The sequence below is a fragment of the Peromyscus eremicus genome, chromosome 4 (assembly GCF_949786415.1).
Source record: "Peromyscus eremicus chromosome 4, PerEre_H2_v1, whole genome shotgun sequence".
Lineage (NCBI taxonomy): Eukaryota > Metazoa > Chordata > Mammalia > Rodentia > Cricetidae > Peromyscus > Peromyscus eremicus.
The window spans coordinates 110,042,492-110,058,530 of record NC_081419.1 but is presented as its reverse complement, the minus strand read 5'-3'; the positions used below and the strand labels follow the sequence as shown (position 1 = coordinate 110,058,530).

The window sequence follows — 16,039 nt, the reverse complement described above, 5'->3', positions numbered from 1 at the left end:
GATCAACAAACTCTTAATAAATTAAATAAAAGCCAGAGAGAGGAGATCTAAATTAACAAAATTAGAGATGAAAGGGGTACATAGGAACAGACACTGAGGAAATCCAGAAAATCATAAGAACATACTTTAAAAAAACTGTACTCCACAAAATTGGAAAACCTAAAAGAAATGGGTTGTTTTCTTGATATATACCACTACCAAAGTTAAATCAAGAACAGATAAACAATTTCAACAGACCTATCATTCCTAGTGAAATAGAAGCAAAAATAAAATAAAAATAAAAAGCCCAGGACCAGATGGTTTAAATGCAAAATCCTACCAGGCTTTCAAAGAAGGACTGATGCTAATACTCCTCAATTAATCCACAAAATAGAAACAGAAGGAACATTGCCCAATTCTTTTTATGAGGTCACAGTTAACCCTGATATCTAAACTACATAAAGACCCAAAAAAGAATTACAGATCAATTTCCCTTTTAACATAGATGCAAAAATTCTCAATAAAATAGTAGCAAACCAAATCCAAGAAAACATCAAAAAGATCATCCACCATGATCAAGTAGACTTCATCCCAGAGATGCAGGGATGGTTCAACATATGTAAATAGATCAATATAATCCAGCATATGAACATACTGAAAGACAAAAATCACATGATCATCTCATTAGTGCAGAAAAGGCATTTGACAAAATCCAATACTAGGGATACAATTTTTCTTCTGACTTACACAAGTGTGCCTTGGGACACATGCATCCTCACCCATACCCTCATGTAAATAAATAAAAAAGCTCTTAGAAGTGGGCAATTTAGTAATGTTGAATTAAGTAATGATTGCTTAGATATGACCCACCCCAGAAATATAAAAATCAGCAAAAGAAACAAATTAAATGTCATTAATAAAAACCACAATATTTTTCTTCTTTTATTTTTGGGACTAGGTCTATGTAGCCTTGACTCTCTTGGAATTCACTATGTAGACCAGGCTAGCCTCAAATTCACGGAGATCTACTTGACTCTGCCTTCCAGGTTCTGGAATTCAAAGCATGAGCTACTGTGTTTGGCAAAACTTTTGTCCTTTAGAAGATACAATGTTAAGAAAATGAATAGGAAGTAGAAAAGCCACAGAATGGGAAAATCATTTTTTTAAAATCACATATCTAAAAAGGGACTCAACCTGAAATGTATGAAGAATATCTGCAACTCAGCTATTAAATGAGTCAACCAATTTTAAAAAGACAAAGGTTCAGTAAACATATTTCTGAAAAAAAAGACAGGAGAAAATGAAAGACAAAAAAGCTATGCAGGTATTGGATATGCACACTGAAGATGCTTAATACCAGTAGCCACTAGGGTAATGAATCTCTCTCTCTCTCTCTCTCTCTCTCTCTCTCTCTCTCTCTCTCTCTCTCTCTCTCTCTCTCACACACACACACACACACACACACACACACACACATACACACACACTTATTCACTTACTTACCCAGGGATGGCTATTACAAAATGATAGTAGTATACTGTGTCACACTGATCTCTGAAAAATTCCATCTGTCCCAGATGACAGGGCTTTCCCATTTCCTCTCTAGTGTTTCCATTACTGCACAGTCCCCTTAGGACTGGTTATGTCCAATCTGTTAACTCCTGAATTTCTCTTTAGCTGTCAGCTGTCACCTCTATCAAGTAGTTATGTCTGTTCTTTCCTGAATGTCATTCTGTTGTTGTTGTTCCTTGTCAATCTCTCTTAGTTTTTCTTGGATTGGTTCAAATCATTTTCCATTGCTAACTTGGCGGCTTGACATGGGAAGCACTGGAATGAAGTGTTCTAGTTTCTGTTTCTGTAACAAATTCCATGACCAAAAGCAACTTTCAGAGGAGAAAAGATTTATTTTAACTCACAATTCCAGTTCACAGCCCACCATTGAGGGAAGTCAGGGCAGGAACTCGAAGTGGAAACTAGGGAGGAACACTGCTTGCTAGTTTGCTTGTTACTCATGCTTAGCTAACTTTCTTGAACATTCCAGGATCACCTACTTGCCCAGGGATGGTAGAGCAATTAACAATCAAGACAATGCCCTAGAGACACCTGCCCACAGGCCGATCTGATTTAGGCAATTCCCCAACTGAGTTTTTCCTTTGCCAAGTGATTCTAGCTAGGTTGTGTCAAGTTGACAATAAACTAACCAGCACAGAAAGAATAAAGAGAAAATACTCTTTTAATACTCTGCACCAGACTCTCTGCCTCTCTACCTTACCACTTCCTGCCTCTCTGCCTGCACCCCTAACCAAGGAATTCCTGCTCCTTCTAAAAGGGGGTGTGGACTAACCTCTCCATAAAGAAACGATTTAATTTTGTGCTCCAAACTCTTAGATAATTATGCCTCTTAGCTGGTGCCCACTTAGCATCAGACTTCAAGGAAGTTTTGTTACTTTGACATAATTCCTAATGATCTTCAGAAAATGTGTATTTCTGTATAATAAATTAATTCTGTCCAATTTATATTGTATCTTAAGCATCTAACTGTTTTCCTATGTATATTTGAAACAGTTTTAGACTATGTACATGTAATGAGGCACATGAATCTAAAGTGCACACCCAGATCAGTGTTACATCCACACAGCCTTCACTCAAGCCAAATCATAGTTCGACAACTCTTAAAATCTTTAGTCTTGGGACTACTTCCCATGCTTATAGTTTGAAGAAATTTGAGTTTTTGTATATGTGACTCTTGTCTGTAAATATAACTCCTAGAAATTAAAATAGTAATTTTGAAATATTTTCCCAGTCCAATAAAAGTAACAATCAACCTTCCACATATTAACATGTAACTACTATGTGACTATTTTTAGTGAAAAAATGACATTACTAAACATTGGTAGAGTAGCACTGTCTACATCATCTCTCATCTTTCAACATCTAACTTCACAGAAATCACCTGAATTCTGGTGATTTTCCTTTTAATCTGTTGTGCTGTCATTTCCATTGGAATGTACACACACACACACACACACACACACACACACACACACACCAGCTTTCCACAAAGATGAACTGCAAAATAGAGATACTCCCACATGCAGGCTCTCAAGAACACGGGATGATCTAAGGGGTCTCTGTCACACATTCTGAGAACCATTTCTCCACAGCATTCTCATTCCCATCACCCCGGGTCATCTCTTACGGAACCAGTTCTGACCCCTCCAAGATATCCTATGATTAGAATTATATGGAGTCCACATATGTTGATGCATTCTCCTTTTGATGCAACTGGTTTTTAGTTTAATATTAAGAGCACGTATCTTAGTGAATATGTAGACTCATTTCTTTTGGAATGAAATTTCTTGGAACATAAGATGAGCAGGTGTTCAGCCGAACAGACTTTTGAGTCTTGGAAATCTTAATTGCTGAAGTTTATTTTCATTGCATTGTGATCGAGGCTAAAAACGTCCAGGATGAAGCAGCTCAGGGACTGCACCCCACCTTTTCTTTCTAAGAAAGTCAGTCAAGGAGAGGAAAGCAGAAGGGGCATTGCCTGTTTTATTGATACAGGTATATTGTTTTCTTTTTATGCAGAAACAATGATGTTGCCATTTAAAAACTACCTTCTGTTCCCTCTTCTTAATAGTTTTCCTCATTCTGATGGAGCAGAATGCTTTTCATGAAATACTTGACAAAGGCTCATAAATTATTCATGCCAGAGGCATCACCTCAGATTTATGATATTAAAGGTGCAATTATCAAAGTGTGCCTAGGATTCTCCAAAACTCTAAGTATCACAGAAAAAGCTCAAAGAAATGTGGCCCTCTGCAAGACTTGCAGAAGTGATTACAAAGAAGATATTTCTGGTTTGAAATAATGTATCCTTAAACAACACCAACAATAAAATGAGCACTCCCCTTTTCACTTTCCACAGCTCTCCTAATGTTAATAGTCACTTGTTAAGTTCCTGGTGGCTTTTATGATAGTTGGTTATTTTATTTTTTGCATTGCTGAAGATCATTGCACATCCTAGGTGTGTGCTCTATCACTGGAATACTTACCCAGCTCTGGACTACTTTGAAAGGGCACTAACACAATTGAGGTAGTTGTTTTTTGCAGGGGCAGGGAGGGGGTGGCAGAATTGAGAAGATATACCACAAAAAGCTTATTTTAAGATTTTCAGTCAGGTATTTGAAGATATTTCCTGCTCATGAAGTCACATAATTATAAGTTGCAAATTTCACCTTACAGAAATACTTAAATAATCCTATAATGGGTAAGAGCCATGTATTCTTTCAAAATTAAAGGCAACTTTGAGGAGGTGGCATTTGGGGAGGTTGTTTCTTTTCTATTCTTTCTTTTTTTTTTTTTCTGAGACAGGGTTTCTCTGTGTAGTTTTGGTGCCTGTCCTGGACCTCGCTCTGTAGACTAGGCTGGCCTTGAAATCACAGAGATCTGCCTGGTTCTGCCTCCTGAGTGCTGGGATTAAAGACGTCGGACACCACTGCCCGGCGGGAGGTTGTTTCTTAAGGTTGTGTAGTGCGCTAGAAAGGATGTGTGTTACCTATCTGTGAGCAAAGAATGCTAAATCAAAATGGGTTATTTGAGTAGACCAATTGAGATTAGAAATGGAATACTGTTTCCAGTTATTTGAATATTATTCTTTAGTTGGTGGATAGGAATTCTTCACATCTGAATGGCACTGAAATCTGATTAGGACCATCATTTGGCAAAAAGATTCTGTATATACAGAAGAGATCTGAAGGGAAAAGCTCAAACCCCTGGATGTCAAGGAAGCAGAGAAGCTCCAAGGGAGGAGAGAGAAGCTTCTCAGACAGGGAGGTGTGATTTGTAGATGGATCAGCATCTGGGGATGGGAGCTGATGAGGCCAAGCAGAACAAGATTGCCCCAAGGTTCAGCACTGGCTATGGATTGCTAAAACAAATGGGGAGGACAGATGGAGAACTGAGTTCTAATTTTTATTAATTATGCACAATGTGAACACTGTCTGTTTAACTCTTGAGGTCTGTAAGGGGCAAATCATGTAGAGGAGCAAAGCTCACCTCACGGGGGTAAGAGTCATCACACAAGCAGAATTGAAGGCATGTGATAGGATGAAACAACTAAGGAAAGACAGATTTTTAACCTGTGAGAAATTATAGATTTCTTTCCTGTTTTGAATTACTTTCCAGGAAGCTCATTGCTGAACCTCAGACCCAGGTATAGACAGTTCTCTAAGTTTTCTGAAGGGTTCTCTTGTGTCCTATATTTGGAATTTCCTTCCTTCTTTAAGGCTTGGGGTTTGAAGATTGTGTATAAAACGTTTGAAATACTATGTTTGACACGTTCTCTCATGCATGTATTCTTGACATTTTACCATCTCTTAAATGTCTTAATAACCACTGGATGGCATGTCATTTGACTGGCAGAGTATTTTCATTCTGTGAGATCTATAAATACATCCCATGTCGACACGTGGTCATTCCTGATGTGCCTGTAGCTTGGCAAGCTTCTTTCCCATAATGCTGTTCTTCATCTCTCGAAAATGGAAGATAAACCTACTTAGAGAAGAAGTATAACACTGTGTGGATATCAAGAATGCCCTCTGAGTAAAGGATAAAGATAAGAACCAGGCTCTACTCCACCAGACACTCTGAGTGGAGAAACGCTTTAGCAGGATACAAACTCAACACACATGCATAGCTTTCTATTTACCAACAGTGAACATGCTGAGAAAGAAAGCAGAGGGGAAAAAAGGCCATTCATAATAGCTCAATGAGTAAATAATCTAGGAATAAATCCAACCAACAAGGTAAAAGACTTCTGCAAAGGAAACTCTAAGATACTGAAGAAACTAAAGAAAGTACTGGAAGGTAGATCTACCATACTAATGGCCCAGTGAATACTGAGAAATGGCTGTCTTGCCAAAAGTCACTTCCAGATTCAATATGATCTGCATTAACATTCTAATGACCTTAAAGGGAATAGAACACACATTCTAAAATGCATATGGAAACACACACACACACACACACACACACACACACACGCACACTAACACACACACAGGGAGAGACAGACAGAGACAGAGACAGAGAAAGAGAGGAGAATCAATGGAATCCTGAGCAAAAGACAATGCTACCACTCTCACAGTGTCTGATTTTAAATTATATTGCAGAGCCACATTAACCCAAAAACACAAACAGTGCGGTACTTGAACAAAATAGACACGTGGATCAATGGAACAGTACAGACGACACAGACATACATCTGTAGACCTACAACCACTTGATTTCTGACAAAGATACACCTTTTCAAAAAAAGAATCAAGTGAAGTTTTCAGAGTCCTAAATTGGAAGTACATGTCCTAGGTACAGAAGAAGCAAGATACAGTAGAAACTCAGCTAAGTCTTAGGGCTTCGTATAACCAGGGTCACTTTGTATGTCTTAGGGCATAGTTCCAGAAGACTTCAAGCCTCCTGGATTTGTGAGGATCCACTGTATTGGAAGAACATGGTACTATCGGTGACACCTTCAATGGTGGTGTTGTGATGAAAAAATCGGAGGTAAGATAGCCCAGATCCAACAGGCCTGCACATCCCAGAAGAATGCCCAAATAAACAGATATGATGAGAGCCCTCTTCAAAGTGACAGTGGTCTTGAACCACTAGGTAGAATGGCCCATTTTCCAGAGCTTCAGAGGGCAGTGAGGACTGGCTTGTTGGATGATGGGAAGATCAGATGCTCCTCCCACCTGGCAGAAGACAGAAAACTTCCTTTGTAGTCAGATCCTAGGGAAGGAAGTCACAGGATATCCTAGAGAGCAGAGAGCTCTGAATGAAGATTGGGCACTTAGAGCAACATGCCCCGAACCACAGCAGTGCTCTTAATGCTAGAGGAGAATGGGTCATTTTAATTGGCAAGGGTTTCTTTTTTTTCTTTAATAATTATAGAATTTGGGTACAACATAAACTTAAACAAATGTGTGTCTATGTGAATGTCTGCCACATGTATGTGGGTGCCAACAGAGACAAGAGGGGATCAGATCCCCTAGAGCTGGAGTTACAGGTGGTTGTGAGCCTCACATGGATGCTGGGAACCAAACTCTGGTCACTTGCAAGTACCGCAAGTACTCTTAGATGCTGAGCCACCTCTCTAGCCATGAGCAATATATATTTAATAACAAAACGTCATAATTTTGCCATGTGATCTCAGTCATGCTTACTTACATTGTTCCAATAGATCTTCTGTTGGTAAATATGTTTCAAATACGGAAAATAATCTGGGTTAAATAAAAAACTGTTTCAGACTCTGAAACTGCAAATCACAAATATTAATTATGGTATAGAAGGATGGAAACCCAGAGAAGGCATGATCAGAAAAAAAATGGGGAAAATAGGAGCCTTCTTTATTTTTATTTTTTTTATTTTACATCCTGATCAAAGTTTCCACTCCCTCCTCTCCTCCCATTTCTTCTCCCCACCTTCCCTTCACCCCCCACCCTGACACCCCATAATCCACTCCTCCACTGGGACTCCTAACAATAGGAGCCTTAAAAACAGAGGCAAGTGGCAAGGGGTGGCTTCAGGGCAGGGGACAGTGACAGCAGAGTGGGGCTCTTGGAAGGAAACTGCTGTCTTGGAGGAAGAGAGTTATCAAAACCTTTGAAAATGGGAAACCCAAATGCGAAGACCTTTTACTAAACGGGATATTGGTGCTAAACCCATGTGGTCTGATCCCACTCTTTTAGAAAATAAGAAAACCAATAATTTGATGGTGTGCGAGAGCTACTCAAATCATAACCACGAGGAAGGAAAGAACCCATGACTTCTGTATTCGGAATCTGGGTGTTTTGTGTTGGGGAAACCGTAACGGGGATATGACATAAAGCCCCTTTTGAAATTCATGACAAGACCGTGTACAAAAAGGCAAAGGCTGTCTAGAAAGCATTGTGGAAGCAAATACTCTGACAGCTACAGCATGTGTTTTCATTTTTTATTAGAGAAGTTGTAAGTTGAATTTCAGCCTTCATGGTATGATTTTCTCTGCTCTCTTCAGAGGAACACGCAGAATCGATTTGTACAATCATGTACAACCATTAAGTCGGCATTTTGCATCCTACAATCAGGAATCTGATCCGTTCAAGGCCACCAGGTCTCTGCTCACTCCTCTGGGCTTGTTCAAGGCCACCAGGTCTCTGCTCACTCCTCTGGGCTTGGGTAGCGTGACTTGATCCCAGCATACCACTTTATGGGCCACCTGCATTACAACTACAGCAGGCTTTTCGAAAAGACCATGCAGATGAACACGGTAGCAAATCTTTTGGATATTCAACAGACATAAAAAGGTTATTTCCTGATATGAAAGTCTGAAAATCTGCATAAATATTTTTGTGTAAAATTAAATTAGTTATGTATTTTTTTCAAACTAGAACTTGAAGTATCAAGAATGCCCACATAATTCATATACACATATATATAGACTTTTTCATTATGCTAAAAGTCTTGATAGTCAAATAATATTCTGTGCCATACATTTACTTAACCAGTATTTATTTGGTGTTAGATTAACTGTGTCTGAACGGGTTAGTCATAATTGGTGCTTGTGCATCATGCAAAACATTAGGTCTATTTATTCCTGTTTACTAGTCTTGTCATGTGGTAATGTTTAGATGATTTTCGCACTATAACCGTGAGAATTAAGGAGTATAAATACTTTGTACATGGTCACATTTACAAACATTTGCCAATAACCACTTCACAATCCTTAAGTGTATAGTGAATTGTAATATCTGGAATCTGCAGAAGCAATCCCTACAAAGCAGTGTCAGCTGTAAACTTTCTGAAACGAGCCTGCTGAGTTCCCCTTGGAGCTCTGATGAGCTTGGCACAGGTACACTCTTCTGGGTCTCTATTAGTCTAACAATTTCTGCAACATTTACAGGAAATTAGCATCTTATGGCATGGTAAAGACATGGCACTTACTGATGAGGTAACTTAGGTGTAGAAAATTCTGCAAAGTGATTTGTATAGCAGACCACCACTTCTGCTAATGAACTGTAGACAGAGTTGCTTCTTCTAGTGCATGCGCTACTATTAAGTTACTAATGCACTATTTTTTTGCAGCAGCAGCTCAAACATGTCCTAATGCATCACAAAGCAGAGCTGTTAACACCAAGCCCACCGACTTGTGATGCTGTCTTATAGCAAACATGTTTAAGTTGTGTATCATAGTTCAACTCTGTCTGTCAGGAATAGGAGATTCTTTTTTATTTTTAATTGTAGATACATAGATATTTTTGGTTGGCCAAAGAAATTCAATACTCAATTGTTAATAGAAGAACATTTGGTCATCCCCAGTCTGTGGTTTCAGGTAACACCGTGTCTATACATAAAAGAAACACAAAAGGAAACAGCCTTTGTCCATGGAGTCCGTGTTTAGAAGCTGGCCATGAGCTCCTGATGGTCCATGGAACCAGCTTCAGTTTGCACTCTGGAGTTTCATACTACTGTTGCTGGTCTGCGGTCCATCTCGGCTTCCAATTTCACCATCTGCTGCATCTCCTTCGCCTACAACACCAGAAACACAGCTTTAAACATGGAAATCCCCTCGGAAGGTAAGCACTGGCTCTCGTCTCTTTCCTCTCAACCTGTCCTTTTTACATAAATGTGACAAGTAGATGATAGCCTCAGAACTCCTTGGGCTCTTCTTGGAAATGCAGGATCTTGGAGTTTACTTAATCTGTATTCCAACAAGACCTTCCAGGAAATTTTAATGTACATAAAAGTCGGAGGAAAACTGGCCTACAAATTTCTGGGAAAATCACATGAAATGAAGTTGAGCCAGATACTTAGATGATCAAACTGTTCGAGAGAGTGTTGTGTGTTGCCAGGACTTTGTGTAGATAATTCTATCATTTTTCAGAATAGCATTGCTTATGTGCAACTAATTTCTCAAACAAGTAAGGCTTAATTAAAAGTAATTACCTAAGAGTCTTTTGACGAGGATAGGTAAGGTAAGCATATATACATTACACTGTTTTGACTAGAGTCCTATAACTATAACATTACAGGAGCATGTAGGATTCAGAAATCTTACTATCCAAACTCTGGGGCTCTTGTTTCTCTGGGGTAACTTACTTTTTATGGACCACCAGGATATACGCCAGGATGAATTTAATATTATGGATTAAGATAGCCACTAAAGCAAGCAGCTTACTGAAGAAGGTCTACAGAAGCAGGTCACAGTAACAAGTAATTACTTGGGAACATGGGGAAACCAAGTGGTTCATTTCAACTTTGACTTTCCATCTGAAATCCAGAAGCCCAACCCACATGCTCGCACATTTTGATGTGGTAAGAAAACAGGCGCCCTCCCCGCTTTCAGTGATAGATCGCTGAAACAGAGGACAGGTAAGAGTGGAAACATGAAAAAAAATCTATGAAGATATATTGTGGAAGGAAGATTCTGAAGTGCCCTGATGTTACTGTTCATGTCTTCTTTGATATTTCAGCTAAATCGAAAGTCAGAGGGAGGTGCTGGTCAACTCTAGATCATACGAGGAGTATCTACGTCTCCCAAATGAAGTTCCATAACAAAAATCGGTTTCTCACAGACAATGCAGTGCTTTTACTATTATTTTAACATTATGGCTTTCAGTTTCATTCTAGTGAGGGAAGATATAACATTACCAAAGAATTTTAGATCTGTGTAAATTTGAGGCTAATGATTCCCTCTCCCCATATAATTTTCAATGCCTGACATATAGTAATACAGGAATATGAAGAAATGGAGAAAAATATACAAACATGAAATAATGACACAGACAGCATTATAGGAGATGGCTGTGAGACATTGTCAGCACTGGAAATTAAATGATTTGATGTTCAGTAAAGGATAATAAAAGATTCCCTGTATTTTGGCCACTTTGCATTTAAGGATTCTACTGAACATAGTATAGAATGCATAATTATATGCCATTGAAAGATTATCCTAAGAGCTAAATTCTTGCATGAGCAGGGTGACCACCCATTTCTATTGCCTGGGACAACTTAGCAGATGTCTCGCTATTATGAACAGACATCTTTCTCAAAAATATTTTGTTTCTGCTTCAAATAGTCAATTATATAATCACCTTACAAGGGATGACTAGTTATAGGCAGGCCAGACTTAACAGAGAACATAGCAAAAGACATTGTATTATATAACATTTCTGCACACAGACCACAATACTACATCACTGAAAAGCACCAACAGACATTATATATAAATAATGTTCTTACATCTGGGTTTTCTTCCTGATAACAACCTGATTCCCAGGTTTACCACTGGAAATGCTGGTTAAAACACTACCACAAACAAATGTGACAGCATTTCAGATTAAGTAGGATGAGGAATTCAAGCATGAAATAGCCAGGGTTTTAAGTCTAACCCCTTCAGATATTAGTTAGTTGTGACCAGATGGGAGTCATAAATGGAAATCAAACCAAGAATACTGACATAGCCAGAGGAAAGCAAGGTCTTGCTTATCATCAAAATTTCGGTCCTACCTTGTGTTTGGGACACTGCGTGACAGGATTTCAAAAGCTGTTTGTACAAAAATAGTAATGTCAAAATTGAGTCATACATAGAAAACAAAATAAATGAATACTGAAGTGATTTTGAGAAATGAATGCAAAACCATACACAGAAAAGCAAAAAAAGCTAAGAGTAAAACACATACACACCCATTAGCAACAACTTTCCCCAAGCTGAGCTCAACAAAGGAATAAAAATAACAAAACAAACAACCAATGCCTATTAGCCCAATGTGTGCCTCTCTCCTGTGAGGGGGTAGGTTGTCTGAGCCCTTTACCTCACTTGAGTGAATGATAGGATTAATGACAGATATTAATTTTTAAGACTTGAATGTGACAGTAATGAAATCGTTAAATGTCTGAAATGGTACATGTCAAGACAGATGAAACACTGTGTAAGTCACACACAAAAAAACTGCCCTGTCCCTTGGAAGTCTGAGTGAAGAAGTGGCTGATGAAGGAAGCAAGGCTAGGAAGTGTTGTACAAAGGACACAGGATCCAGAACCAAGACTGAGGGGAATTGTGTGAACCGGTTATCTGTTTCTCCCAGTGCTTCTGACAGTGGTCTAGTTATGTAGATCCACTAGGCTTTCTTATGGGTTGGTAGGGCATGGCTCGGAGGTCTGCAAGAATAGGAAAAAGAGTATGAAACTACAAAGGGCAATACTGTATGGATGTTTAAATTAAGTCGTCTTTCGTCTACACACAGGGAAGAAATCTGGGGCTTAACCACGTTTTGGAAGATTGATTTTGACATTTGGGATTTCATGAAGAATGCAAACTGCTTTGCTGAAGGAATGTTTGCTTGACTATGAATGGGGTTCTATTACAGGGCTCTAGCCTTGGTCTTTATGAGGAAGCAAGTAGGTATACACTGTACCCCCTGCACTGTGCCTAGGAGAGTGTTGTAACAGAGAAACTGAGTCTAGCACTGCTCGATTATAAAAAACACTACAAAAACATACTGTTTAATTTGCTATGGAGCAAGTGATATTTGCAAATTGAACCTTAATGTAGAAATTAATTCCCAATTCTTTCTATTTGATATAATGAATGCCTTTTTCTTGAATATCACTACATTTTTACATCTGAGTATTTTTCATGTTCGGTGCTTTCTTAAGTTTCTATGACTCAAAGTCTCAGCTGTGGGTGGTAGATGATACTTATGACATATTCATAGGCATTATATGAAGTTTAAGAACAAAAATCTAGCATCTTTATAACATGATCCAATCAATATAAGTAACCCCATATTTTAATGCAAGTACTCTGATACGGTTTGAATTATCCATGGATAGTTCAATGCTCATAGTGATTTCTTTATTATGCTTTAAAAGTAGCAACACCTGAAAATTGTATTCTGTAGCTCTGATCTACACCACTATGTAGTGATGAGTAATTTTTAGCACATTTACATTCTTTAGTCAAACTTGTTGCTAAGCGACACGATAATTTCTAAATAGTTTCTTAATTTAGATAGTTAAAACCTAACTGTGCCTTGCCTTTCATCATGCCCTTCTTTTAAAGCAGATTCTAAACCCTCTCAAAGATATCCTTATCTTCTGCTTTCCTTGAACCCCTGAAGTGAGTTCTGAAGCTTTGGAAATGGTGGATTTACCCTTTCTTACAGTCTCATGTTGCCAGGGACACAGTCTGAGAAGGGCTTTAAAAACAGAAAACATAAGTTGCATAATGTGTACCAAAATACGATGTATTTATGAGTTGGTCAGATGAACTAGACTTCTAGGACCAAACATACGTCCAGTCTCCTTGGGGATCAAGGCAAGTATTCATGACTAGAATTGGTTAGCTGAAAAGGAAATCAGAAACTTAATTCGGAACCATGAGAGGTCCAAGTTTTGTCCAACAGAGAGTGAGGACTTGAAATCAGTGGCTAGGTTTGTTACCTAAGCTACAAGACAAAAATGACTATGGTTTTGTGTTCTTTTCTTAAGGGCCTTTTAAAATGTAATTCTTTCTGAAGCATTCTTCAGGGTGAGCTATTTACTCTGAAAAAAAAAAAAACTAACATAGGATTGCTTTCTAGAGGGGAAGAAATTGAAAAGAAAAATGCAGTATTATTATTTTATCAAAAGCTCTTTATAGCTTCTAAATGATGTAAATTATCAACAAAGTAAAACGTCCGAACCAAGAGTGAAATGAAACCAAGTGAGACGGAAATGTACACTTTGCTGTGAGCTACAGTGCCCTGTGAGCTAGAGGCTGAAAGGAAGGCTGGTGGGCTGTGACTCATATACTCCACTTCCGGGAAGCAGATTTGTCCTGGTGCAGGAGTCGGGCTAACCACCGTGTGCACACTTGAACTTCTCTAGTTAGTAATTTTCTTTTTTTTTCAAGAAAAAAAAAAAACAGTGAGAAGATGCAAAGCTGTTGTGTTGCTGTTGGGTTGCTTGTTGAGTTATGGAGGCAAAAATTTAGATCCCACTGTGAAGCTCTGGGAAGAATTTACAAGTTCACTTTTTAGACTGACACTGAAGATACATGGCTCTTCTAGTTTGCTTTTTGATATACTAACACCTACAGATTGCAAGCTGCACAGCTCCAAATGGAAATGAAGAGGTCATTTGTAACCTGTTTGCTCATATCCTCCCTTTTAATAGTCGCATTTTAATCCCTGTAATAGATCCAAACGACAACTTTGCACCCTTAACACCCCATTCCCACTTCCTTCTTCCACTCCACAAAAAGGCATTTCTGCTTTTTTTTTTTTTTTTTTTTTTAATGAAAAGGAGGAAGTACAGTAAGCACGTAGCAAGTCTCTCTATTGTCCACTGTACTCCCTGGCCACAGCCCTTCCCAGAGGGTTCCTGTGGGCCATGGCACCCCCACGCTGAAGCTGACCTACGTCTGTTATGTGCATTGGGTGAAATACCTGCTCATTCTGTTTCTCTAGGAATTCCAGGTGCTCGAGTTGGACTTTTTTCAATTGATCCATTTCTTTTGACTGTTTCATCGCCAGCTGGAAAAAAAATATGATCAATTTCAAGTTGAAGTCTCAAAATTATAAACTATGGATGGCTTATTAAGCTTATCCTTTAACTGAGGGTGATCACACTTTTAAAAAAGGAATGAAAAAGACCGTGAAAACTGTTAAAGAGTTTAGACGCATATATTATATTGGGCATATCTTCCCTTTTCTAAATCTTAGAAAATAACTGAGCACTTCTGCATGACTGAAACTTGTTTTTGTAATCTACATAAAATGCTGTCAGATAATTTCCATAATGATTGCAGTCAGAGATTGCTTTGGCTTTCGGGGAGGGGCCATGCTGGAATATTTCATGTACAGAAAAATAATGAAATTAAGCAAATTAGCTTGAAAGGTTGGGAGGCAAGGACAAGTTCTTATTCAGATTTTTTTTTTCAAAGAGGAGTGCTGAGAAATGCATGAAATACTTACTCTCTTTCTTTCTTCTAGAAACTTTTTAGTGTTGCTGCTGTTCAACTCCCTGACTCGCCTATAAACAGTGGAGACAAATGATAGTGTAACATCATGTGGGACTCACTTATATCCATAAGAACCAGTCTTACCTCACTTCATTTTCTGGATAAGATTATTGCTTCCTTTCCCCTTAATTTTTATTGTAGCATTTTTTTCCAAATACACAAAATACTTAGAAAGATATAAAAACTAACTGTGTACACATCACTCAGACTAACCAATACCAATGTTTCTTTATGGTCTCCTACTTTTAAGATTAATTTTGTCCATGTAAATGTGTATTTTTTCTGCATGAGTTTATTTGCACCATGCATGTGCAGGAGCCCTCTGAGGACAAAGAAAAGTGTTGGAATTATAGGCAATTGTGAACTGCCATGTGGTTGCTGGGAAGAGGACTGAGGTCCCCTACAAGAACAGTAAGCACTCTTAACCACAGAGCCATCTGTCCAGTCCCTGCTCTCCTATTTTTAAAGAAAAGAGAATGTTACATATAAAATTTAAACTTTTGCACTCCCTCAGATTCTATTTTCCCTTCTTCCTTTCCTTGGAGGAAGTCCTGGAGCTGCCAAAGGCTTACTTAGCCATATTTTAATATTTTTAACTCTATATGGATGTGTCCATGTGAAATACATCTAAGTGTTCTCAAACTTTCTTGTTCATAAATCACATGGAGGATCTATCAAAGATAGACTGCTGTGCTCCCTGACCCAGAGTCAGCCTCAAAGGGGCTGAGGGGGCCCAAGCTTCAGCATTTCTAGTGAGATCCCATATAGCACGGGCATGCTAACATCATTCTGTGTGTTTTCAGGATTTAGTAGGGTATTTTTGGCTTCCTTCACAAACCCAAGTTCCCAGACTTGCTTGCTAGTAGGATATGGACAACTTCATCTTTATCCCATGGCTCCGTTTTTAACCCTAATTTTCATTTTTATATGTTGGAGCATGGGACTCTGCTTTCCCCACAGAGCTGCCCAACCTTGCCTTGCCAGATACTGACGATTCTGCCCCATGGTTGGCGCATG

General features: G+C 38.6%; 1 protein-coding gene across 8 annotated transcripts in view; it reads right to left on the bottom strand.

Annotated features, from left to right (window-relative positions):
- Positions 1-9,101: 9,101 nt before the first annotated feature.
- Plcb4 (phospholipase C beta 4) overlaps positions 9,102-16,039 on the bottom strand; it is a 383,472-nt gene continuing 376,534 nt past the window's right edge. For all 8 annotated transcript variants that reach the window (XM_059261493.1, XM_059261494.1, XM_059261492.1 and 5 more), the window contains 4 exons: positions 14,976-15,033; positions 14,448-14,534; positions 11,527-11,563; positions 9,102-9,546 (listed from right to left, as the gene is read on the bottom strand). In XM_059261493.1, the coding sequence (XP_059117476.1) occupies positions 9,458-9,546; positions 11,527-11,563; positions 14,448-14,534; positions 14,976-15,033 (271 nt within the window). In that variant the 3' untranslated portion in view covers positions 9,102-9,457. The remainder of the gene's footprint in view (positions 9,547-11,526; positions 11,564-14,447; positions 14,535-14,975; positions 15,034-16,039) is intronic.